This window comes from Lolium rigidum, chromosome 4 (genome assembly GCF_022539505.1).
Source record: "Lolium rigidum isolate FL_2022 chromosome 4, APGP_CSIRO_Lrig_0.1, whole genome shotgun sequence".
In the NCBI taxonomy this organism is placed as follows: Eukaryota; Viridiplantae; Streptophyta; class Magnoliopsida; order Poales; family Poaceae; genus Lolium; species Lolium rigidum.
Genome location: NC_061511.1, coordinates 84,043,869 through 84,070,919, shown reverse-complemented (window position 1 = coordinate 84,070,919; position 27,051 = coordinate 84,043,869). Strand labels below are relative to the sequence as shown.

General features: G+C 43.7%; 2 protein-coding genes across 3 annotated transcripts; both read right to left on the bottom strand.

Annotated features, from left to right (window-relative positions):
• Window positions 1-1,500: 1,500 nt before the first annotated feature.
• On the bottom strand, window positions 1,501-3,335 carry LOC124708198 (glycylpeptide N-tetradecanoyltransferase 1-like). The gene has a single exon (XM_047239883.1). The coding sequence runs from the start codon at window positions 3,240-3,242 to the stop codon at window positions 1,929-1,931; it is 1,314 nt and encodes a 437-aa protein (XP_047095839.1). The 5' UTR covers window positions 3,243-3,335; the 3' UTR covers window positions 1,501-1,928.
• A 5,243-nt stretch (window positions 3,336-8,578) lies between these two features.
• Window positions 8,579-14,728, bottom strand: LOC124649196 (single myb histone 4-like). Of its 2 annotated transcripts, none has more exons than XM_047188856.1 (6): window positions 14,451-14,728; window positions 11,558-11,763; window positions 10,899-10,983; window positions 10,309-10,392; window positions 9,050-9,347; window positions 8,579-8,974 (listed from the first exon to the last, which is right to left on the bottom strand). In XM_047188856.1, the coding sequence occupies exons 1-6, from the start codon at window positions 14,598-14,600 to the stop codon at window positions 8,922-8,924; spliced, it is 876 nt and encodes a 291-aa protein (XP_047044812.1). In that variant the 5' UTR covers window positions 14,601-14,728; the 3' UTR covers window positions 8,579-8,921. The 2 variants fall into 2 exon arrangements, with proteins under 2 accessions (XP_047044812.1, XP_047044813.1); XM_047188857.1 differs by having other exon boundaries at window positions 11,561-11,763.
• Between the last annotated feature and the right edge of the window lie 12,323 nt (window positions 14,729-27,051).

Sequence of the window (27,051 nt, the reverse complement as noted above, 5' to 3'; positions counted from 1 at the left end):
CCTTTAAATAAGCAAGTGTCCTGAATAGTATGCAGACGGAGAACCCAACAACGTATCCTAGACTCGTAGAGATGGTACAATCAGGTTGTAAGATTAACAGATCTGGACTGGTTATTAGACACACATGTTAGGCAACAGGTGTGGCCGGCGTGAGAGAACAAAATGGCACCTACAAGAACAAGCATGGAGGGACTCAAGAGTTTCAGAGCGGGACACTGCCTTGCATCCAATTCAATTTTAGTAACGATCTGGCTGCAGCACCATCACGGCATCACACTTCTACAATGATTTATTTATAAGGACAGTTAGCACTGTCTTCACTTCTACAATGATTCATCAGAGACAGTTGCATGAATGACATCCAAGATCTATAATTAGCAACTATGTAAACGATCAATACCTTGGCTAGAACAGACTCAGGTCACTAGTGGATGGCCACAGATTGGAATGAACAAATGTAACCAATCAGTGTATGGGCTAGAACAGACTCAAGTCATTAGTGGATGGCCACAGATTGGAATGAACCCCAGGATTGAAACAGAACTACTCTGTATGTCAATACTTTTGAAACCACTAAATGAAAACCACTTGATAGAATGTTAATTTGGATTTGAAACCCAGGCAGCTTTGTTGTTGGGCTGTTTTCACTTAAATAATCATGCCAGGGTAACAAGGATGACTTAGGCACATTAATCTAATTGGGCAACTAAATGATGTTAAAATCAGCTGACATCTGACAATAAGGGGCATATATATTAGGCTAAAGTACGTAAAAACAAGTAAATTTGCATACAATATATCATCAAAACCTGTGAAATAATGGTGAATATCCTACATCGACAAAGACACATTTATTATAACTTATAATCTCAACCACAGGGGCACTTGAATGATTTAACGTAACAAGTTCTATCAAAATTCCTTGGTAAACTCAGTGACATCATAAAATGCTTTGAAGAAATCTCACACTTATAGCTTTATTGTTTGGCTGTTTTCACATTTATAGTTTTTTTGTTTGGCTGTTTTCACTTTAATCACGATAAGGTAACAAGTAGGATGACTTAGGCACAGAAATCTAATTGGGCAACAAAATGATGTTAAAATCAGCCGACATCTAACAAGAAGGGACCTCAAACTATTCAATGTGAGAATGACCAAAGATAATGATGTGTATTTCGAACAGACAAAACTAGAAAACTACCAGCAGGTACACAAATGCTATAATCTGAGGAAACTGCAATAAAAAGAGAGACAGAGAGGACTTGACAAAGTGGCTTACCGCTGCCATAATGCACCAAACATTACCGCTATATATAAAAAACTGGAATGACCCAGTAAGGATAAGTATTTACCTCCATCAGGGCCACAATCCCCCAAACCATTAAACATCACAAACCACCTCATATGGACATTATAGAAAAAATAGGCTAAAAGTACGTAAAAACAAGTAAAGTTGCGTACGACAGATCATCAAAACCTGTGAAATAATGGTGAATGTCCTACATCAACAAAAGACACATTTATAACTTATAAACTCAACCACAGGGGCACTTGAATGATTTAACGTAACACAAGTTGTATCAAAATTCCTTGATGAACTCAGTGACATCATAAAATGCTTTGAACCATACACACCGAATATCACTAACTGAAAACAAGTCTTAAAATTAAGAAAAGGATTTCTAATTCCAGTCTCCTCATTTGCAAATCATTGTGGATTCCCATGGCAAGGCATGGGAAATTTGCTACCACAATAAACAAAATGAGCAATGACAAATTGCACACTGGGTGGATAACATACAGCATGACAGGAATCAACCCATCACCTGTAGCAACACCAAGAAAGACGCGTACTAAACCAGCCACACAAGGAGTACCTGCTGAAAAGAGTATAACCCAGACACCATCTTGAGACCTTTTGGACCACCCTACAGAAGCACGAGGCCAAGCTCAGATGGCTTGATCCCATTGCGAATACGGTAGTTGTAGAGATAATAGTGGAGCTGCCCATCTCCAGGCCCAAACTTGAGCTCCTTGAGGAAGCCCTCGTTCTCCATGACATCGAGGGCGTTGAACACATCATAGTTCTTCTGCTTGGCCACAATCAGAGCATCATTCATCAGCTGCTGCAACGGGGTCTTGACGGCAACATTGTAGTAGGAGTATGCGGCCTTGAGCGTTGAATAGGTGGCATTGTTGAGGACTGACGAGGGCAATGTGTAGAAGCTGCAGAAATCCGTGACCTCGTGCGTCTCGGGGCTCTCCACAAGGTAGCTGTCCACCACATCCTCCTGGGGCAGCAGCCAGTGCTCAACATCAAGCTCATCGAAATCGGGCGCCACGACGTACCTTGCAAGGTATGACCTGAGCAACCGTGTGACTGCTGCGACATCCCGCAGCTCCATCTGGCGGAACCCCGGGGTAAGCGGCGCATCGGGCAGCTTGTAGAGACGAACCGTGCGGCTCATGGTCATGCGGGGGCCGAGACGGGAGAAGCCGACATCGATGAGCTTCTTGGGGTTGAGGTTGCGATGCCAGTAGCGGCAGGTGGTGATGGGGGTCGGGAGGACGACCCCCGCGGTGTAGGCGGCCTGCCAGATGTTCTCCTGGTGGACGCGGCGGGTGACCTCGCGGATGAGCACCGGGGCGAGGCGCTTGGATCGGAGCTTCTTGTGCACGCAGAGGAAGTTGATCTCGGCCATGCGCACGACGTCGTCGCGCGCGCGGATGCGCGCGGGGACGCCGGATATGAAGGCGACGAGCTTCTTGGACTCCTTGGCGCGGACCCCGATGTGCCAGGCGCGGAAGAAGGAGGGCGGGCGGAGCGCCCAGCGGAGGAAGGCCGGGGAGTAGTTGAAGCGGAACATGTTCTCGTCGTCCTCGACGTAGTTGTGGGCGAGGAGGGCGTAGAGGTCGGCGAGGAGCGCGTCGTCGTCGAGGTCGCAGGTGAACCACTCGAAGGCGGCGGGGAGCGGGTAGGGGTCGGCGCGGACCTCGGAGAGCGGGGAGGGCGGCTCGATGGCGCCGTCGGGGAGGGAGCCGTCGGCGAGGTCGCGGAACTGGCCGACGGGCTGCGTCTCCCAGAACTTGTGGCGGCGGGCGCTGGGGTTGTTGGCCAGGGTCATGTGCTCCTGCACGCGCCGCGCCAGCGCCTCGATGGAGGTGTCCTCCGGCGGCGCCAGGGCGTCGTCGCTGGTGGAGGCGCTGGCGCTGGCGGCGTCGTTGTTGTTGGGGGCGGCCATGGCGATCGGCGCGGTGGGAGGGGGGCTAGATCGGCTCGGCTGTATGTAGGGTTTCAGGGATTTGGGGGAGAAGAAGACCCTCCACAGGCGTGCGTGCGTGCGTGATAGTGGATCTGCTGTGGGCTGGAACTCGTAAGCGTTCCGAAGATGCCTTTATTTTCCCTTTTTTCTTTTTGGGCTGTCTCTCTACGTAACAGGATTTTCCTAGATTTTCTGATTTCTAGTGCTTACGTTTTTTTCCTACTCCGTATATAAATGTTTCCTTTTGGTACACAAAAATTACTACCCAAATTTCATATACTTCCACGAGTATGTAAAATAAGAAGCCCAGAGGGGAACTCCACCCCGCCTTTGTCACGGAGATAGAGGTGAGAGTCCCCTAAAGCGTCCCCTAAAGCTATTTGGAGCGCGCCGGGATAAAAAAAACGTTTCCAGCCGCGTCCCCTAAATCCTTTTTTGTCCGACGCGTTCCGATACGGTGTCCGGCGCTCCGAGCCCGTCCCCGCCCCACAGGGGACGCTCCGGGCACGCCGGACACAACGAAAAGCGAGGCGGGCTCCCACATGTCGGCGAGTATTTGCATAGACCGTTGATTCGCGCCTTTTTTTTCTCGTTGCTCCTTCCTTCCCGCGCCTCCCACCCCTCCGCCGCCGCTGGATTTGCCGGCCGTTTCGGTGTCTGATCTTCTGAGAGTCGGCACCGTCGTCGCGGTTGGCACTCCCGCCGGTCGTTCCGCCGTCGCCGCTTCGCCATCGCGTCCCTGAACGCGGCGTCAAATCCGCCCCACCTCCGCGCACACAAGGTGCTCGACGACTTGCCAGGTAGGCGCGATTGGCCGTTGTTCGTTGCGTTGTCTGCCTCGGCGCAATTTTAACCATTGATTTTGCTTTAGACATGGATAGCGACGATGAGATGGTTGCCCTGCTGCTGGAGGACGAGCAAGCCTTCGACGACGACCTCCGGGAGCATTTGCTGATCATCGTGTCCCTCCAGGACATGGTTGACGCCGAGGCAGAGAAGAGGAAGAGGTCGCGTCGCGGAGGATCAAGGCCGGGGAGAAAGAAGTCCAAGCCCCGGCAGAGGATGGAGGGGCATACCATGCTGCACAACGACTACTTTGCAGATGGTGCAACACATGAAAGACAATTTTCGGCGCCGGTAAAGGATGAGCAAGGGTCTGTTCATGAATATCCTCCACGGCGTTCGAGAGTTCGACCCCTACTTCAAGCTCAAGCTCGACGCTGTAGGCGTTGTCGGGTTCTCGTCGATTCAGAAGTGCACCGCCGCCATGAGGATGCTTGCATACGGAGCACCTGCCGATACACAGGACGACTACATTCGCATGAGTGAGTCTACTGCCATTGAGTGCATGTACAAGTTTTGCCGAGCTGTGGTGGGAAAGTTTGGCAGATACTACTTGAGAGGGCCAACTGAGGAAGAGACTTCAAGGATCATGGCACAAAATGATGTCAGAGGATTTCCTGGAATGCTTGGAAGCATCGATTGCATGCACTGGTCATGGAAGAACTGCCCGTTTGCTTGGCAAGGTATATACAAAGGGCGTCATGGATATTGCAGTGTGGTGCTTGAAGCTATGACAGATTATGACATGTGGATTTGGCATTCTTTCTTTGGCATGGCGGGATCACGCAATGACATCAACGTGTTGCAGCAGTCTTCGGTGTTCAGCAGACTAGTGGAAGGGCATGCTCCACCATGCAACTATGAGGTCAATGGCCACCAATATACCAAAGGCTATTATCTAGCCGATGGTATATATCCAAAATGGGCCACTTTTGTCAAAACAATCTCGAATCCATCAGGTCTGAAGAATTCCCACTTTGCTACGCGACAGGAGGCTTGCGGGAAGGATGTCGAGCGGGCATTTGGTGTGCTTCAAGCACAATTTGCCATTGTCCGGTACCCTGCTCTAAGCTGGTCTCACGATCAAATGTGGGAGGTGATGCAGGCTTGTGTGATCATGCACAACATGATCATCGAGAATGATCGCAAGAATCATGCTAGGACACATGTTGATCCCTATGAGTGTGAGACCCCTCTTGCGGAGGTTGATCATGAGTTGCCTGCAGATTTTGCTGATTTCCTCGCGATGCACGCAGAGATCCGTGACAGCAATGGTCATGAACTCATGATCAACTTCAAGCTGATCTCGTTGAGCATTTGTGGAGGATCAAAGGAAATGCCGCGGCACCTTGATCTAGTCCTATTTATTACATTTGTTTAATTGTTGTATTGCTTGTTGTATTTTAATTTCAAAACTATCTCTGCAAACATATTTATTCCTATGTTATATTTGATAAATGATTGTGTGTTAAAAAAGCTTTAAAAAATGTTTGGGGGCGGCGTTTGGGGGACGCGGCTGGGGAGCGACGTCTCCCAAACGCGGCATGAACAAAACACGTCCCCCAAATGCTCAATCCGGCGCGGTTTGGGGGATGCTTTGGGGGACGCGACTGGAGATGCTCTGAGGCTTCGAACATGGGTGCTGGTGCTTTGCGCTTTTGCATGACAACCGCTGCATCACCGCCACCACGGGAGTATCCCCAAATTCATATCGTATATGCGTCGGTATTGTACGCCTTGATTCTATAGAAATATTTACATCCTTCATAACCTTCGTTTTACATTTGTTAGCATCCGGTTTAGATGTATTTTATGTGTTCTTCTTCTCTCTTCAATTACTATATTGTTCTACTATCAGTTTGCTTGTGTTTGGCAGATTGAAACCCTTTGTTTTACATGTTGTTTCTGTCAAATTGTGTTTCTCCTTCATGCGATTAAAAGAGGTTGCGGATTATAGTCCAGGTTAATTGTAGATTACACGAAATTACAATAGCTTAGCATCTACAGCACAAAACCATAAGTTCTAAAGATGAATCCACATAACCTCATGCATTGACATCCCACCCAAAACGAGGCTATGCCGCTCTTAATAATGGTATAATTAATGAATCACAATAGTCACTTCGATGTGACGTTCACTTAGGCTAACCATAGTGGTAAATATCATGTAGTAGTATCATGCATGTAATACTTGTGTATGATACTATCTTTATAGTGGTTAGTATCATGAAGTAGTATCATAGTCTTGCTATATTTATTGCTTTTTAGAATCTCAATGCAAATTTATGCACAAGATTTGTTTAGCATTAATTTTTCTCGTGACATGCGCTATGATACAGTATCCACCTATATTACTCTAATCTCCTCTCTCCTCCTAAATTAGCTGCCACATCAATATTTTTGTGGGACCAATATGCATGATACTAGATATGATACTAGCACTAGGGCTAGCCTTATGTTCTTGCTAGGTAACATGGATCTGTTCATGGCACATGCTTCTCGATGTTTTGATTGCCTATAACAACTGTCCACACCCGTCTGAAGAATTAACTTATGGTTTTCGCCGTATTACATGTTTGTTATGTGCCTTTTAGCTTTTGACTGGATATTGTTTAATGATAATGCAAGCTAAAAGTTAAAGTCAGAAGCACTTATTTAGGTGTTTTCTGACTTATAAGCCAAAACTAAGCCTAACCAAACATCACAGTTCAAACTCAACCATATATGCAGTAAGCAGTGTTTTTTGCGTTTGTGTTGCGGCGTGTTAGTTTTTGTGTTCCTCTTACATGTGTTAGTTTTGTGTTAGGAGCACCTGATATCTGCAATTTAATCACCGCTATTAAATGTCTAGCAAGACGTACTCCCTCCGTTTATAATTACGTGTGTTCTAAATTTAGTCGAAGTCAAACTTTAAAATGTTTAACCTAGTATAAGCAAAAAATAATAACACTTTTTTCAGGGCATTAACATCTATAATGCCAAAGCAAAATAACCAGCTTCCCACAGACATAGCTATGCGTATGTTTGGATAATATAAAGAGAGCTAACGGATGTAACCTAGGTGCATGAACTATGAAGAGCATAAGCAAACGATGTTATACCGGAGTATCCATGTTTTCCCTGTTGTAATTTCCTTGCGTGTCAGGTTGCAAAGTTTTGTAGGGAAATTAAAACTTCGACAAAATATATTCCTGAGTCGTGGCACAGTGGATCACATTTTGTCTTCTCCCCGTGTAAGTGTAATACCAAATATATATAATATAAAAATATATTTCATGATGGTTCTAACAATGTTGATCTATATCATACATGTTGATTTTTTCTACATATTTGGTCAAACTTTGCTAAGTTTAACTTTAACTAAATCTATAACGCATGGTAAATAAAACAGAGGGACTAATTCAAAGACGCATGTGTTAGCAAGCCAAAACTGGGAAATTGCAGGCACAAAATGCATAGATCCATCCTCTGTTAAAACTCTATTTGAATAGTAGAAATATAAAACAATTTGGAAAGCGCGATAACAAATACTTTGAAACATAAGAAATTATAATAAATGATATTCAGTAGAATAAAAGAATTGCAACGGTCCTAAGCGAATGGGTGGAAAGGAGTTGTTAAGGCATAGAAAAGCGGTTCAGGAGAATTTGGTAGCTTTATCTTTGTGATGTAATGAACTTTTTATAGGAAAATTTCACAGGGACCATAGTCCAGGAAAATCGTACACTCCAACTGGAGTGAAGCACAATGTACTTTGGTAGACCATTTACTATTCATCTTTTGGTGCCAAAAAATGGCCTAAGCAAGATGTAAAAAATCTGGTTTTATAACTTTACTACGAGAGAAAAGATTTGTGTAATATAAATTGCAGAGACCGGGTGTATGGTTAAACTCTTTAAGTAATGTAAAGCGTCATTTATCGGAAAAAGAATGCTCTCACATAACCCATCTTGACGGTTTTGGTGAGCACTTTAGGAGGGGTGTGTTGCTCAAGTAGCCTAGCTTTGTGTTTTGTGTGTTCCGCCTTCCGGTCTTGTATGTCGTATGTCTTGTGATGCTTTATATTATATTATTATGTACTCTAAAACACTGCAAAAGGAAGGTTGTGTGCATTGATTGATGCAGCAGCCAGGCTATGTTCCCCTTTTCGAAGAAAAAAAGTGCGGCTGCCCGTTGTGTAGATTTTCACCCGACTTCCCTTCAATAACTTTCAAGAAAAAATGGATGCTCTCAGCAGTTTGGTCCATAAACTGAACTTCGGAGCAAACTGCATCGCAGAGGACAAAATTATGGCAAAATCTGCTTTAGGCACCTTCCTTTGGAAAGGCCATCGACCATGTACAAAGAAGTCACCATCAGATGATTTCAGATCACAGGTTGTACGTCAAGCATCTAGGAAAAGCAATGCTAACATACGTGAGAAGCAAGGAACATCACAACTTGTCAAAAAAATACATGAGAGAACCTACTTATGCAAAGAAGTTGCTTTGCCTTGATGAATGGGTTTAACACTTATTCCTTCTACAAGTAAAAAAAAAACACTTATTCCTTCTTCCCCTTCTTTTCTTGCATTTGATCAGGACAGAAACATGGCTGCTCATATGATCATACTTGCACTAACATATGCCAAAAGAGATGCACATTACGATCGTTATGACAGACAGTATGTGAAATGCACTCAAGTTAAATATCCACAGCGAACTGCTTTTAAGTTACAACATAGCAACAATGCGGGCAAGACGGCAAGCCCGCTGCCCGCCCAACCTATCCATGTACAAAAGAACAAATGTTGGCATGCGGCTGATGGTTTTGATATCAATATTCCCTGTGCGCCGATTGCAATACTGTGAGTACCTCTCCTCTTGAACCTGAAGCATTAGCGAAGGTTAGAAAAGACAATAGCAAGGTGGAATGGAAGATGGTGGAGTATGAACATGGTATACATCGATCATAGAGCTCTGACGCGAGCGTAAGGAGAGACTCCGTCTCCTCGGCCATCTTGAAGATCCTTTCAGCCTCCATCATGTGATCATTTGCAATGTGTGCTTTGGCTTCTGCATCAGCTACTTTCATAGCTGCAGCTTGCGCTGCTTCTAGTGCAGGACTCGCAGCAGGAAATAGACCTACATTCTTTGATGCCTTGGATGGCTTGGCTGGATCCTTCTTCTTTTGAGATGGATCTTTCATTGGAGCAAGAAGTTTCTTTGCATAAGCATCAGTGAGCTTATAGGACTTGTCAATCTGTTTAATGTAAAAATAAAAAGATCATTGTTAGTTGCATCAAAAGGTCTTTTACATCTTCAAAAAATACGAAGCTCCAAAGAATACAGGGGATCCCAGGATATTGCATGTCTAGTAAATAAAAGATGTAATTTGGATCAGTAAGCAAAATATTCCTACAAAAATCTTTCTCGATTTTGAAATAGAGGTATCGTTGAAGGAAAAAACAAGGGGTCGGACTAAACGACTGGACCTTCAATTCAATGCCGAGCCCAGAGCAAACTAGTTCATGGCGCAACAATTTTGACAACCAGACTGAAAAATCTGAATTCTGCGCATTGTCAAGACTTACGAATAAATGCAAATCAAACCATCTGTTTTGAAGTTCACTCAGCGAGACTTCCCTATACCCCCTATATTCCCAACAAATTCTCCCCAGCAGACATGAAGATCTTTGTTTGGATTGGTCAGCAAGGGTGGGATCCCAAGCACAATCCATGTGGATTTGGTAGGAGTGTTTCCATTCCTGGCTATCCAAACAAGTTCAAAGGAAGTAAGCAAAATACATTACAAAACTAATTCATGAAAATGAAGACTGGAGATGTTGTGTCCTAATGGTGTCGGTTTGTTCACTCAGGAACACATAACCGCCGCACGATCTGGCAGCAACTAGGTATTTAGTTAGGCAGAGAGATCAGGTTAGTTAGGAAGATACAGAAATGATATGTTAGGACGGCGACTCCGACTCTTAGGGAGCAAGTTAGTAACTGTTCCCTATAAAGGGGCACCATATACCCCGTTTTTAATTAAGCAACGCAGAATTAGAAGTTTCAACTAAGCCTCAGAGCCTCTGTACTAAGAAACGGAAGAGCCTTGCCATCGGCTGGAGGCGAGTGCCATCTCCCGTATCTACGGACCCCTGACATATGCTAACAGGAGATGACAAGCTACCATCTCATATTGGTCATAAGAAAATGGTCACCTTCTCAACTTTGTTGACGCCTATAAGCCGTCGTAGTTTTGCACAAATCAATCTTCTAAAGTTTGGTTGCACCTCATGCCTTTGCTGCATATAGGGCACAAAGATGACATCAGCAACCTATCAATCTACCATAATTCTAGTAATGCAGCATAATTATGAAAGGTAAACATTACAAAGTACAATATAAGACATATGCACCCATATGTAACCCATGAAACAAAATATTTCTGTATTAATTGAGGCGATCTTAAATGCTTCTTTCATGTAAAGGGAGCTTAAACAATGGAAAATGCCATGTGTTTAAACAATAAATTAAACATGTAGCTCACATTTTTCACTATACTAAAGGCTAGACTAATCTACTGCACTCAGCATAGCTCACTAGCTCTTTTAGAAGAAGAAGAAGAAGAACTTCAAAACCCAGATTACTTATCATCTGCAAACAAATCAAGTGATGGCACGTGCTTATGATTCTTACTGTACGAGGTCAGTTGTATATCTGAGTAAACTTGAATAAAGTGAAAAGGATGAGACAAAAATAAGTACTACAACAGAATCAATCAAATAGTGCAATCGCAAAGATAATCGACCTCTATGAAGTTGCAAATTGTAGTAACCTCTGATCCATTTGGCTCCTTCAGTTCGCCGAGAGCTTCTAGGATCATGGCACTATACCTAACAAACACATTGGTACAGGGCAGTCAGATCTCAAATAAAATACATGTGAGGGAGAAATGATGTAGCCATATGCAAATGAAATAAGAATCGTTCCTAACCCTGACACGTGCCTCCTGCATGGCTTTTATCTTGTTCACCTTATTATGATATGTCTAAAAAATTATTTAACCACATTTTTTACACTATCTACTTGTTTGTATTCATCTACCAAAGAAATAAACAAAGTATTTTCTTTAACGGTTTAACCCAAATGATGTTCCATCTAATTGGTCAGCATCATGACAAAATCGAAATTTTAGCCAAGATGTCCTTATCATGCCAAAATCGAAATTTTAGGTTTGATCATCTTGAGATCATTGGACAGAATCATATTCGATTAGATAAAAATAAATATAGGAGTAAATCTATCTAACATGTGATGAAATGAAGCATGCTAGATGTATTATGTGATTATCTATCAACCCTTGAATGGAAGTATTGAATTAGTAGGACTATAATGTCACCAGAATAACTAGACACTTAAAAGTAGGTTTTGTAACCAAAGTTTGAAGGCATGAGGCTTAAGAGAGACAACTTTGGCACCGAAGTCTTGTCATCCTCTGGGTTTTTTTCAATATCTTCAGGTGGAGAAGCTTCAGCAACATTATCCGGGGCTGGGAGAAGCAGAAGCTGCGGGCTAGGTGATGGGTAGGACGAAGGGACTTTTATCCTTGGAACCCTTATTTTATCCCTTGAACCCAGTCCACTCGCACTAAAACTCAAATTCCTCCATTTGTCCTGAAAGTGGCAAATAAAACTGAATCAGACAAGCTAGACAATACAGCCATTAAGCACGGTAAGGTGTGCAAGGTACAAATAAAAGTCCATACATTCTTCATGTTTTCCTCAAATGGCAGCACTCTCATAGCAAAATCTAAGTCTTACAAATATTGCTGCCTTTGATTGTATGCATGGAAAATAGTACTCCCTCTCGCCCATAAAAGATGCCTTCGATTTGTCTATATTCGAATGTTTGTAGACACAATTTGGATGTATTATACACAAAATAGTGTCTACAAACATCCAAATTTAGACAAATCCAAGACATCCTTGTATGGACAGAGGTAGTAGTTTTTTCAGTTATGTCCCAACAAGACACACGTCACACTTCATGCCATGACATATAACAATCATTTAAGCAGCTCTACTTTGTTCCACTATGCCATTACCGAAGGAGAAAAACACAAATGTTGTTTCAGAAACAACAAATGCTGCCAGGTGGACAATTCACAGCATGCTGCTGACATGACTGCTTGAGGAAAAAATGGACCAATGGAACAGCAGTACATAACTCATCTCGTTTTCTAAACCTATAGAACAACTATCTATCAGCTTATTCATGCACTTGATCTTCGGAATAGACAGAGTTACCTAAGAATAAGGTTATGTAACTTACACATTGCATAAATTGCTATAAATCAAATCATAAAAACATCTTATCAACCTGAGAAGCAAATTATGTCCACAACTCCATGAATATAGTGTAAAGTTCATTCGATAATCTAATTAAAGATTTGGTTTGGCTAATATATTACCATACTAGGAACTTCTCGTTCCAGGAAGGGAAATGGTATGACACCGGTGTAAAACTACATACAGTTGCACGACCCAGATTACGGAGGGCGTAGCCGTGAGAGGTGAGAGGTTTGGGGCGATGTGGTTTAGGTTTAGGCACCGTGATGCCTTGGGGTTAGATCCTCTCTGGAGGTAAACCTCCTCTTTTCTCTGTTTATTTATTTAATACTCCCTCCGTTCCATATTAGTTGTCGCTAATTTAGTACAACTTTGTACTAAATCAGAGACAACTAATATTGTACGTAGGGAGTACCTAATACACTAGTATTGCCTGGCTTTATATAGGATCCAGCCAACTAGAGATAGAAACCTAATTCAACTAGGACTCCTGATTCTAGACAATGACCATTACTTGGAAATAAAGAAGAGATAACAAATCCTGAGATAGGAAGAATTACGGCTGTATTGCTTGCCCTACATGACATACAGTGACTATAAGGATGGGTACAATTTAGAATGATAATTTTACTTCTAAGAGTGCATTCATCCTTTCAACACAAAGAAATATCCTCTGTAAATTGATGATTTTTTACTGAATGAAAAAATGTTTATGCCCATCTCCAAACTTTCCAATCTGTTGACATTTAAACAGCCTATTCCCTGTGTTCAGAACAGGGTTTGGAAAACCCATAGATATTGCAGGTTACCAGCTGGTTATGAATGGATTACGTGGGAGGAATCTACAAGAAAATTGTCATGATTGATAAAAGCCTACAACATCATCTATTTTGTACTTGAAGGAACTCTACAAGATAATCTAAAGGTTAACAGAGGAAACCCAAACTCGCAACCATGAGGGGATGCAACAACGAAAATTTGACCTATTTTTGAAGAAGTTTTGTGGTTAACTAAGAGCAACCTCTTGGGGTGAATATTCAGTTATTTACTTCCAGCAATCCAGCCTCACCCACTCAAAACATTTGTGGTACCTTACTCGGAAGATAAATAGTGTTACCAAATTTTCTCATTCTGAATCCTCTCTCAAATCAACTCCCTGGCAATCTTGCTAGAGCTTCTATGTGCTTGGTTCATTGCATTTTCCATGAAGCGAATCTGAATCTATAAAAGTCACTTCTTTTGCCAAAAAAATAAGCCATTGTGACATTGTCCCATAAGCAGCAAGCAAGTAACAAATCAAATCCAACAATTTTACCGGCACGTTCCGTATACAAGAAATTGCTTCTCAGTTCTCCCACTAGTTCCAAACGCTCACCCCACAACAACCACACCGAATGGCATCATCTTACTTCTCTTCTGCACTCTGGGCAGCATCCATTGCAAAATTACATCAGAAGATATCACTCTGTTCCACAACATCAGCCATTTTGGCAAACTAACTAAAATAGCTTGCCAAAACGGCTTATATAATGGATCGGAGGTAGTATATTTTTAAATGTCAACTCTTTCTGTTGATACAGCACCATCCTGTACCACCAATTGTTCACATGTATGATTAAAAAAGTCTCCTTTTTTTCACTGTACAATCTAGATTACAGAACATTCACCTTCCCTTCTAACGCCTGCACGGAACACCACATAGCATTGGGCAAAAGTCACATCACAACATCCCTATGGCAACTAAACAGAAAAGATCGCAATTTTGGGACCAAATTCTCATATCTCGGACCCTAAACATACCACCAAATTTGCGGCAGGGGAATCACTGATCACAAAAGGCCTAACAGAGCATCGCACACAAATCGGACGGAGACGGTAAGAAACATGGCGACCAGCGCCACGGAAGGCTCGGCTAGCGCAACAAGCCTTCCGTGATATGGAATCTACCGAAGCGAAAGGCCGCGGCGTGCACGCCTGAGGTAGACGGGAAGTGCTGCAGGGGGGAATAGTACCTTGAGGTCGATGTTGGAGCGGGAGGAGAGGACGGGGCTGAACTCAGGATCCTTCTGGATGGTACGCCACTTGCCGGCGCCGTGCTTGAGCACGCCGCGCCGGAGCGCCTCCTCCTCCTCCGACGTCCACTTCTGCTTCGGCGCACCCATCTCCCAAGCTTCGCCTCCCTTGCCGTGCTCCTCGCCTTATGTACTACTAGCCGACCAGAAACCCTAATCTAACAGATGGCCTTTTTGGGGGTTTTCTCTTTATTTGCTGATGAGAAATGCTCCCAGAGTCCCAGATTTGTCTACAGCTCGCAAAAATATACTCCACCATATATCCACTGTATGATGGATGGGAAAAGGTATTCTACTCGGAGCGGAGGCTATCTCGACCCTTTACCTCGTTCATGAGATTCGTGCAGATAAAAGCTATCTCCAACGGGGTGACGCAAACCAGACGTTGAGCGACTGTTTGCGGCCGGGGCCGAAAATGCGTCTTGTACACACGTCTCGGATGCGTCTTTGCGGACACTGCGCGGACCGCAAAGTGTCCGCTCGCATCTGGCTGACGTTTCGTCGGGCCCGCCTGGCAGTGATCCAGGCTCGATGCGTCTTCTCAACGACGCCAGTATGCGGCGTCGAGGCGTCGCTTCGGTAGTCTGTGGCCTAGTAATGGCGATGCCTCGCGTGGCGAGCGGCCGTCGCCTACCTCTGCGCACGAAGTAATGGCGACGCCACGCGTGTCGTGGTCGTCGCCTTCCTCCGGCCTATATAAACAGGCATCTCATCTCCTCCCACACTAAACCCTAGCCGCCGCACAACCTCCACCGTAGCGCCGCTGCCGCTCAACCTCCACCTTTGCTACCAAGAGCAGCCCCGGCCGCGGGCAGGCTATCGCGCCTCCACCTCCACCTCCGACTCCACCTCCCTCGGCCTCGAGCTCCGACGAGGTGACAACACCGACGACCTCCTCGACCCGGTCAGGGACGCCAAGTTCCTGGCTGACGCGGAGAAGGAAGCAGAGGAGGAGCGGGCGGCCCACACGGCGTTTGACGCTGAGATGGAACACTGCAGGGTGGCGGCCGCCGCAGCCGCAGAGGACGACGACTCCGACATCTCATGGTCTTCTGATGACCCTGATGCGCCTACCCCGGAGGAGAAAGCGGCGGAGCAGAGGGCGTTAGTCGATTCCTTCGAGACACTCAAGAAGGTCGAGGACGCCGCGGACGAGACGCTACGGCGGTGCCTGCTAGAGGACGCGGCGGCGCACCGAGCCCTAGCGGCCGCACGGCAGGCGGCGGATAAGAAGACGAGGGAGGGGCGCAAGGACGGGGCCAGGCCATTGATGGCGTGTATTTCACACGTTCGTTGGGAACCCCAAGAGGAAGGTATGATGCGCACAGCAGCAAGTTTTCCCTCAGAAAGAAACCAAGGTTTATCGAACCAGGAGGAGCCAAGAAGCACGTTGAAGGTTGATGGCGGCGGGATGTAGTGCGGCGCAACACCGGAGATTCCGGCGCCAACGTGGAACCTGCACAACACAACCAAAGTATTTTGCCCCAACGAAACGAGTGAGGTTGTCAATCTCATCGGCTTGCTCGTAACAAAGGATTAACCGTATTGTGTGGAAGATGATTGTTTGCGAGAGAAAACAGTAAAAACAAGTATTGCAGCAGATTTGTATTTCAGTATTAAAGAATGGAGCGGGGTCCACAGTTCACTAGAGGTGTCTCTCCCATAAGATAAAAGCATGTTGGGTGAACAAATTACAGTCGGGCAATTGACAAATAGAGAGGGCATAACAATGCACATACATGTCATGATAAGTACAGTGAGATTTAATTGGGCATTACGACAAAGTACATAGACCGCCATCCAACCGCATCTATGCCTAAAAAGTCCACCTTCAGAGTTATCGTCCGAACCCCCTCCAGGTATTAAGTTGCTAACAACGAGACAATTGCATTAAGTATGGTGCGTAATGTAATCAACAACTACATCCTCGGACATAGCGCCAATGTTTTATCCCTAGTGGCAACAGACACAACACAACCGTAGAACTTTCGTCACATCGTCCCGAGTGTCAATGCAGGCATGAACCCACTATCGAGCATAAATACTCCCTCTTGGAGTTAAGAGCAAAAACTTGGCCGAGCCTCTACTAATAACGGAGAGCATGCAAGATCATAAACAACACATATGTAATAACTTGATAATTAACATAACATGGTATTCTCTATCCATCGGATCCCGACAAACACAACATAGAGTACTACGGATAGATGATCTTGATCATGTTAGGCAGCTCACAAGATCCAACAATGAAGCACAATGAGGAGAAGACAACCATCTAGCTATCGCTATGGACCCATAGTCCAGGGGTGAACTACTCACTCATCACTCCGGAGGCGACCATGGCGGCGTAGAGTCCTCCGGGAGATGAATCCCCTCTCCGGCAGGGTGCCGGAGGAGATCTCCGTGAATCCCCCGAGATGGGATTGGCGGCGGCGGCGTCTCTGGAAGGTTTTCCGTATCGTGGTTTTTCGCATCAGGGGTTTCGCGACGGAGGCTTTAAGTAGGCGGAAGGGCAGAGTCGGAGGGCTGACGAGGGGCCCACACCATAGGGCGGCGCGGGCCCCCTCCGGCGCGCGGCCCTATGGTGGCGGCGCCTCGTCGCCCCACTTCGTATCCCTTTCGGTCTTCTGGAAGGTTCGTGGCAAAATAGGACCCTGGGTCTTGATTTCGTCCAATTCCGAGAATATTTCGTTACTATGATTTCTGAAACCAAAAATAGCAGAAAATAGCAACTGGCTCTTCGGCATCTTGTTAATAGGTTAGTTCCGTAAAATGCACGAATATGACATAAAGTGTGCATAAAACATGTAGGTATCATCAATAATATGGCATGGAACATAAGAAATTATCGATACGTCGGAGACGTATCAGCATCCCCAAGCTTAGTTCCGCTCGTCCCGAGCGGGTAAAACGATAACAAAGATAATTTCGAAGTGACATGCCATCATAACCTTGATCATACTATTTGTAAACATATGTAATGAATGCCGCGATCAAAAAAATGGTAATGACATGAGTAAACAAGTGAATCATAAAGCAAAGACTTTTCATGAATAGTACTTCAAGACAAGCATCAATAAGTCTTGCATAAGAGTTAACTCATAAAGCAATAAATCAAAGTAAAGGTATTGAAGCAACACAAAGGAAGATTAAGTTTCAGCAGTTGCTTTCAACTTGTAACATGTATATCTCATGGATAATTGTCAACATAGAGTAATATAACAAGTACAATATGCAAGTATGTAGGAATCAATGCACAGTTCACACAAGTGTTTGTTTCTTGAGGTGGAGAGATAGGTGAACTGACTCAACATAAAAGTAAAAGAATGGTCCTTCAAAGAGGAAAGCATCGATTGCTATATTTGTGCAAGAGATTTTATTTTGAAAACATGAAACAATTTTGTCAACGGTAGTAATAAAGCATATGAGTTATGTAAATTATATCTTACAAGTTGCAAGCCTCATGCATAGTGTACTAATAGTGCCCGCACCTTGTCCTAATTAGCTTGGACTACCGGGTCTTTGCAATGCACATGTTTTAACCAAGTGTCACAATGGGGTACTGATGGCGTGTATTTCACACGTTCGTTGGGCAACCCCAAGAGGAAGGTATGATGCGCACAGCAGCAAGTTTTCCCTCAGAAAGAAACCAAGGTTTATCGAACCAGGAGGAGCCAAGAAGCACGTTGAAGGTTGATGGCGGCGGGATGTAGTGCGGCGCAACACCAGGGATTCCGGCGCCAACGTGGAACCCGCACAACACAACCAAAGTACTTTGCCCCAACGAAACGAGTGAGGTTGTCAATCTCACCGGCTTGCTGTAACAAAGGATTAACCGTATTGTGTGGAAGATGATTGTTTGCAGAGAAAACAAGTAAAAACAAGTATTGCAACAGATTTGTATTTCAGTATTAAAGAATGGACCGGGGTCCACAGTTCACTAGAGGTGTCTCTCCCATAAGATAAAAGCATGTTGGGTGAACAAATTACAGTCGGGCAATTGACAAATAGAGAGGGCATAACAATGCACATACATGACATGATAAGTATAGTGAGATTTAATTGGGCATTACGACAAAGTACATAGACCGCCATCCAACCGCATCTATGCCTAAAAAGTCCACCTTCAGGTTATCATCCGAACCCCCTCCAGCATTAAGTTGCTAACAACGGACAATTGCATTAAGTATGGTGCGTAATGTAATCAACAACTACATCCTCGGACATAGAGCCAATGTTTTATCCCTAGTGGCAACAGACACAACACAACCTTAGAACTTTCTCGTCACCGTCCCAGGTGTCAATGCAGTGCATGAACCCACTATCGAGCATAAATACTCCCTCTTGGAGTTAAAAGCAAAAACTTGGCAGAGCCTCTACTAGTAACGGAGAGCATGCAAGATCATAAACAACACATATGTAATAACTTGATAATTAACATGACATGGTATTCTCTATCCGTCGGATCCCGACAAACACAACATATAGAATTACAGATAGATGATCTTGATCATGTTAGGCAGCTCACAAGATCCAACAATGAAGCACAATGAGGAGAAGACAACCATCTAGCTACTGCTATGGACCCATAGTCCAGGGGTGAACTACTCACTCATCACTCCGGAGGCGACCATGGCGGTGTAGAGTCCTCCGGGAGATGAATCCCCTCTCCGACAGGGTGCCGGAGGAGATCTCCGTAATCCCCCGAGATGGGATCGGCGGCGGCGGCGTCTCAGTAAGGTTTTCCGTATCGTGGTTTTTTCGCATCAGGGGTTTCGCGACGGAGGCTTTAAGTAGGCGGAAGGGCAGAGTCGGGGGCCAGACGAGGGGCCCACACCATAGGGCGGCGCGGGCCCCCCCTTGGCCGCGCCGCCATGTGGTGTCGCCACCTCGTGGCCCCACTTCGTATGCTCTTCGGTCTTCTGGAAGCTCCGTGGAAAAATAGGCCCCTGGGTCTTCGTTTCGTCCAATTCCGAGAATATTTCGTTACTAGGATTTCTAAACCAAAAACAGCTAGAAAACGTGAACCGGCACTTCGGCATCTTGTTACTAGGTTAGTTCCGGAAAATGCACGAATATGACATAAAGTGTGCATAAAACATGTAGGTATCATCAATAATATGGCATAGAACATAAGAAATTATCGATACGTCGGAGACGTATCAAGCATCCCCAAGCTTAGTTCTCGCTCGTCCCGAGCAGGTAAAACGATAACAAAGATAATTTCTGAAGTGATATGCCATCATAACCTTGATCATACTATTTGTAAACATATGTAGTGGATGCAGCGATCAAAAACAATGGTAATGATATGAGTAAACAAGTGAATCATAAAGCAAAGACTTTTCATGAATAGTACTTCAAGACAAGTATTAATAAGTCTTGCATAAGAGTTAACTCATAAAGCAACAAATCAAAGTAAAGGTATTGAAGCAACACAAAGGAAGATTAAGTTTCAGCGGTTGCTTTCAACTTGTAACATGTATATCTCATGGATAATTGTCAACATAGAGTAATATAACAAGTACAATATGCAAGTATGTAGGAATCAATGCACAGCTTCACACAAGTGTTTGCTTCTTGAGGTGGAGAGAGATAGGTGAACCGACTCAACATAAAAGTAAAAAGAATGGTCCTTCAAAGAGGAAAGCATCGATTGCTATATTTGTGCTAGAGCTTTTATTTTGAAAACATGAAACAATTTTGTCAACGGTAGTAATAAAGCATATGAGTTATGTACATTATATCTTACAAGTTGCAAGTCTCATGCATAGTATACTAATAGTGCCCGCACCTTGTCCTAATTAACTTGGACTACCGGATCTTTGCAATGCACATGTTTTAACCAAGTGTCACAATGGGGTACCTCCATGCCGCTCTGTACAAAGGTCTAAGGAGAAAGCTCGCATTTTGGATTTCTCGCTTTTGATTATTCTCAACTTAGACATCCATACCGGGACAACATGGACAACGTGATAATGGACTCCTCTTTAATGCATAAGCATGTGGCAACAATTATTATTCTCATATGAGATTGAGGATATGTGTCCAAAACTGAAACTTCCACCATGAATCATGGCTTTAGTTAGCGGCCCAATGCTCTTCTCTAACAATATGCATGCTCCAACCATTAAGGTGGTAGATCTCTCTTACTTCAGACAAGACGGACATGCATAGCAACTCACATGATATTCAACAAAGAATAGTTGGTGGCGTCCCCAGGAACATGGTTATCGCACAACAAGCAACTTAATAAGAGATAAAGTGCATAAGTACATATTCAATACCACAATAGTTTTTAAGCTATTTGTCCCATGAGCTATATATTGCAAAGGTGAATGATGGAATTTTAAAGGTAGCACTCAAGCAATTTACTTTGGAATGGCGGATAAATACCATGTAGTAGGTAGGTATGGTGGACACAAATGGCATAGTGGTTGGCTCAAGGATTTTGGATGCATGAGAAGTATTCCCTCTCGATACAAGGTTTAGGCTAGCAAGGTTATTTGAAACAAACACAAGGATGAACGGTACAGCAAAACTCACATAAAAGACATATGGTAAACATTATAAGACTCCATACCGTCTTCCTTGTTGTTCAAAACTCAATACTAGATGTTATCTAGACTCTAGAGAAACCAAATATGCAAACCAAATTAGCAAGCTCTAAGTATTTTTTCATTAATGGGTGCAAAGTATATGATGCAAGAGCTTAAACATGAGCACAACAATTGCCAAGTATCAAATTATCCAAGACATTTTAGAGTTACTACATGTAGCATTTTCCAATTCCAACCATATAACAATTTAACGAAGATGAAACTTCGCCATGAATACTATGAGTAGAGCCTAAGGATATATTTGTCCATATGCTACAGCAGAGCGTGTCTCTCTCCCATAAAGTGAATGCTAGGATCCATTTTATTCAAACAAAACAAAAACAAAAACAAACCGACGCTCCAAGCAAAGTGCATAAGATGTGACGGAATAAAAATATAGTTTCAGGGAGGAACCGGATAATATTGTCGATGAAGAAGGGGATGCCTTGGGCATCCCCAAGCTTAGACGCTTGAGTCTTCTTATAATATGCAGGGGTGAACCACCGGGGCATCCCCAAGCTTAGAGCTTTCACTCTCCTTGATCATATTGCATCATACTCCTCTCTTGATCCTTGAAAACTTCCTCCACACCAAACTCGAAACAACTCATTAGAGGGTTAGTGCATAATAAAAATTCACATGTTCAGAGGTGACACAATCATTCTTAACACTTCTGGACATTGCATAAAGCTACTGGACATTAATGGATCAAAGAAATTCATCCAACATAGCAAAAGAGGCAATGCAAAATAAAAGGCAGAATCTGTCAAAACAGAACAGTCCGTAAAGATGGATTTTATTAGGCCACCAGACTTACTCAAACGAAAATGCTCAAATTGAATAAAAGTTTCGTACATATCTGAGGATCATGCTCGTAAATTGGCTTAATTTTCTGAGCTACCTACAGGAAGGTAGACCCAGATTCGTGACAGCAAAGAAATCTGGAACTGCGCAGTAATCCAAATCTAGTACTTACTTTTCTATCAAAGACTTTACTTGGCACAACAAAACATAAAACTAAGATAAGGAGAGGTTGCTACAGTAGTAAACAACTTCCAAGACACAAATATAAAACAAAAATACTGGAGTAAAAACATGAGTGTCTTCCATAAGCGCTTTTCTTTAACGCCTTTCAGCTAGGCGCGTAAAAGTGTATCTCAAGTAACATCAAGAGACGAAGCATCAACATCATAATTTGTTCTAATGATAGAATCATAAGGTAACTTCATTCTCTTTCTAGGGAAGTGTTCCATACCTTTCTTGAGAGGAAATTGATATTTAATATTACCTTCCTTCATATCAATAGTGGCACTAACGGTTCGAAGAAAAGGTCTTCCCAATATAATGGGGCAAGATGCATTGCATTCAATATCCAAGACAACAAAATCAACGGGGACAAGGTTATTGTTAACCATAATATGAACATTATCAACTTTCCCCAAAGGTTTCTTTTTAGCATTATCAGCGAGATTAACATCCAAATAACAAGCTTTTTCAATGGTGGCAAGTCAAGCATATCATAAACTTTTTTAGGCATAACATAAATACTTGCACCAAGATCACATAAAGCATTACAATCAAAATCTTTGACTCTCATTTTAATGATGGGCTCCCAACCATCCTCTAGCTTTCTAGGAATAGAAGTTTCAAGTTTTAGTTTCTCTTCTCTAGCTTTTATGAGAGCATTTGTAATATGTTTTGTGAAAGCCAAGTTTATAGCGCTAGCATTGGGACTCTTAGCAAGTTTTTGTAAGAACTTTATAACTTCAGAGATGTGGCAATCATCAAAATCTAAATCATTACAATCTAAAGCAATGGGATTATCATCCCCAAGGTTGGAAAAAATTTCAGCAGCTTTATCACAAGCAGCTTCAAGCAGTTTTAGCAGCTCGAGTAATTTTGCGTGCTTTGCACTAGGAGTAGAAACATTGCCAACACCAATTATTTTACCATTGATAGTAGGAGGTGCAGCAACATGTGAATCATTAGCATTGCTAGTGGTGGTAATAGTCCAAACTTTAGCTACATTTTTCTCTTTAGCTAGTTTTTCATTTTCTTCTCTATCCCACCTAGCACGCAGTTCAGCCATTAATCTTATATTCTCATTAATTCTAACTTGGATGGCATTTGCTGTAGTAACAATTTTATTTTCAATATCCCTATTAGGCATAGCTTTCGATTTCAAAAGATCAACATCAGAGGCAAGACTATCAACTTTAGAAGCAAGAATATCAATTTTATTGAGCTTTTCCTCAACGCATTTGTTAAAGGCAGTTTGTGTACTAATAAATTCTTTAAGCATAGCTTCAAGTCCAGGGGGTGTATTCCTATTATTGTTGTAAGAATTCCCATAAGAATTAGGATAATCGTTACCATTATTATAAGGATATGGCCTATAGTTATTACTAGAATTGTTCCGATAAGCATTGTTGTTGAAATTATTATTTTTAATGAAGTTTACATCAACATGTTCTTCTTGGGCAACCAATGAAGCTAACGGAACATTATTAGGATCAACATTAGTCCTATCATTTGCAAGCATAGACATAATAGCATCAACCTTATCATTCAAGGAAGAGGATTCTTCAACAGATTTTACCTTCTTACCTTGTGGAGCTCTTTCCGTGTGCCATTCAGAGTAATTAACCATCATATTATCAAGAAGATTTGTTGCTTCACCAAGAGTGATGGACATAAAGGTACCTCCAGCAGCTGAATCCAATAAATTCCGCGAAGAAAAATTTAGTCCAGCATAGAAGGTTTGGATGATCATCCAAGTAGTCAGTCCATGGGTTGGGCAATTTTTAACCAAAGATTTCATTCTTTCCCAAGCTTGAGCAACATGTTCATTATCTAATTGTTTAAAATTCATTATGCTACTCCTCAAAGATATAATTTTAGCAGGGGGATAATATCTACCAATAAAAGCATCCTTGCATTTAGTCCAGGAATCAATACTATTCTTAGGCGAGAGATAGCAACCAATCTTTAGCTCTTCCTCTTAATGAGAAAGGAAACAATTTTAATTTTATAATATCACCATCTACATCTTTATACTTTTGCATTTCACATAGTTCAACAAAATTATTGAGATGGGCGAGCAAGATCATCGGAACTAACACCGTAAAATTGCTCTCTCATAACAAGATTAAGTAAAGCGGGTTTAATTTCAAAGAATTCTGCTCGTAGTAGCAGGTGGAGCAATAGGTGCGCATAGGAAATCATTATTATTTGTGCTAGTGAAGTCACACAACTTAGTATTTTCAGGGGTGGCCATTTTAGCAAGTAGTAAATAAAGCAAACTAGATAAAGTAAATGCAAGTAAACTAATTTTTTTGTGTTTTTGATATAGCAAACAAGACAGTGAATAAAGTAAAACTAGCAACTAATTTTTTTGTGTTTTGATATAAGTGCAGCAAACAAAGTAGTAAATAAAATAAAGCAAGACAAAAACAAAGTAAAGAGATTGAGAAGTGGAGACTCCCCTTGCAGCGTGTCTTGATCTCCCGGCAACGGCGCCGAAAAAGAGCTTGATGGCGTGTATTTCACACGTTCGTTGGGCAACCCCAAGAGGAAGGTATGATGCGCACAGCGAGCAAGTTTTCCCTCGTAAAGAAACCAAGGTTTATCGAACCAGGAGGAGCCAAGAAGCACGTTGAAGGTTGATGGCGGCGGGATGTAGTGCGGCGCAACACCGGGGATTCCGGCGCCAACGTGGAACCTGCCCAACACAACCAAAGTACTTTGCCCCAACGAAACAAGTGAGGTTGTCAATCTCACCGGCTTGCTGTAACAAAGGATTAACCGTATTGTGTGGAAGATGATTGTTTGCAGAGAAAACAGTAAAAACAAGTATTGCAACAGATTTGTATTTCAAGTATTAAAGAATGGACCGGGGTCCACAGTTCACTAGAGGTGTCTCTCCCATAAGATAAAAGCATGTTGGGTGAACAAATTACGATCGGGCAATTGACAAATAGAGAGGGCATAACAATGCACATACATGACATGATAAGTATAGTGAGATTTAATTGGGCATTACGACAAAGTACATAGACCGCCATCCAACCGCATCTATGCCTAAAAAGTCCACCTTCAGGTTATCATCCGAACCCCTCCAGTATTAAGTTGCTAACAACGAGACAATTGCATTAAGTATGGTGCGTAATGTAATCAACAACTACATCCTCGGACATAGAGCCAATGTTTTATCCCTAGTGGCAACAAGCACAACACAACCTTAGAACTTTCTCGTCATCGTCCCGGTGTCAATGCGAGCATGAACCCACTATCGAGCATAAATACTCCCTCTTGGAGTTAAAAGCAAAAACTTGGCCGGAGCCTCTACTAGTAACGGAGAGCATGCAAGATCATAAACAACACATATGTAATAACTTGATAATTAACATGACATGGTATTCTCTATCCATCGGATCCCGACAAACACAACATATAGAATTACGGATAGATGATCTTGATCATGTTAGGCAGCTCACGGATCCAACAATGAAGCACAATGAGGAGAAGACAACCATCTAGCTACTCGCTATGGACCCATAGTCCAGGGGTGAACTACTCACTCATCACTCCGGAGGCGACCATGGCGGTGTAGAGTCCTCCGGGAGATGAATCCCCTCTCCGGCAGGGTGCCGGAGGAGATCTCCCAGAATCCCCCGAGATGGGATCGGCGGCGGCGGCGTCTCAGTAAGGTTTTCCGTATCGTGGTTTTTTCGCATCAGGGGTTTCGCGACGGAGGCTTTAAGTAGGCGGAAGGGCAGAGTCGGGGGCCTGACGAGGGGCCCACACCATAGGGCGGCGCGGCCCCCCCTTGGCCGCGCCGCCATGTGGTGTCGCCACCTCGTGGCCCCACTTCGTATGCCCTTCGGTCTTCTGGAAGCTCCGTGGAAAAATAGGCCCCTGGGTCTTCGTTTCGTCCAATTCCGAGAATATTTCGTTACTAGGATTTCTGAAACCAAAAACAGCAGAAAACAGGAACTGGCACTTCGGCATCTTGTTAATAGGTTAGTTCCAGAAAATGCACGAATATGACATAAAGTGTGCATAAAACATGTAGGTATCATCAATAGTATGGCATGGAACATAAGAAATTATCGATACGTCGGAGACGTATCAGCCATCGGGTAGCAAGTAGTCTAGGTTTCTACAACTAGTTTGTACAGTTTCTATGTAGTAGATTATGCTTTTAAAATATTTTGCAAAACAAAAAAATGGGTCGCCCCGCTGGGAGCATACCCAGACGGAAACGGACGCGCGGTCAAGATATGTCCGCGGGGCGACGCAAACGGACGCCTTGGCGATGTACTAAGAGCATCTCCACCAGCGGCCCCCCAAATAGGCGCCGACAAAGCATCCTCTATTTGGGGATGTTGTTCCCACACCGGCGCTCCCCATACGGCATCCCCGGTAGAAATTTAAATTTGGAATGACATTAAAAACCGAAATTCATACAAAATTCATATGAAATTTATACAAAAGTTACTCGAATTTAAACCTAAATAAAACTTAAACTTAACCCTAATCTACTGGTCGTCGGTTGGGGCGCGCGACGGGCCTGCCTCGTCGTCGTTATTCTCCTTTGTCGCATGCGTCTGGGCCCACCTCTCCGCCCTTGCTTCGCGCATCTGGCGGTGGAGCATGGTGGTCGGTGTCGCTAGAGCTTGCCGGCGGCATTGTCCCCTGGCTGCCAGCCGCTGCCGAGACTCCTCGTTCTGGGCGAGCCTCGCGAGCGAGCGAACGCCTCGGCGTGGCGATGAGTATTCAGCTCGATGAGCTTTTGTCGCTCCGTCGCCATGAGGAGGCGTCCCACCTCCTCTGTAGCCGCTCGCTGGCGCGAGATTCCATGGCGTGCTCGAGGTTCGGGTCGTTGAAGAACTCCCGCTCCTCCTCCTTCAACCTCCGGAAGCGTTGCGGGTTCAGCGACG

Coding starts and splice junctions, on each gene's coding strand:
- LOC124708198 (XM_047239883.1), bottom strand. CDS start 3,242: ATGGCCGCCCCCAACAACAACGACGCCGCCAGCGCCAGCGCCTCCACC.
- LOC124649196 (XM_047188856.1), bottom strand. CDS start 14,600: ATGGGTGCGCCGAAGCAGAAGTGGACGTCGGAGGAGGAGGAGGCGCTC. Junction 10,984..11,557: donor AAGACTTCGGTGCCAAAGTT/GTCTCTCTTAAG, acceptor TGTGTTTGTTAG/GTATAGTGCCATGATCCTAG. Junction 9,348..10,308: donor GCGTCAACAAAGTTGAGAAG/GTGACCATTTTC, acceptor TACATTAAACAG/ATTGACAAGTCCTATAAGCT.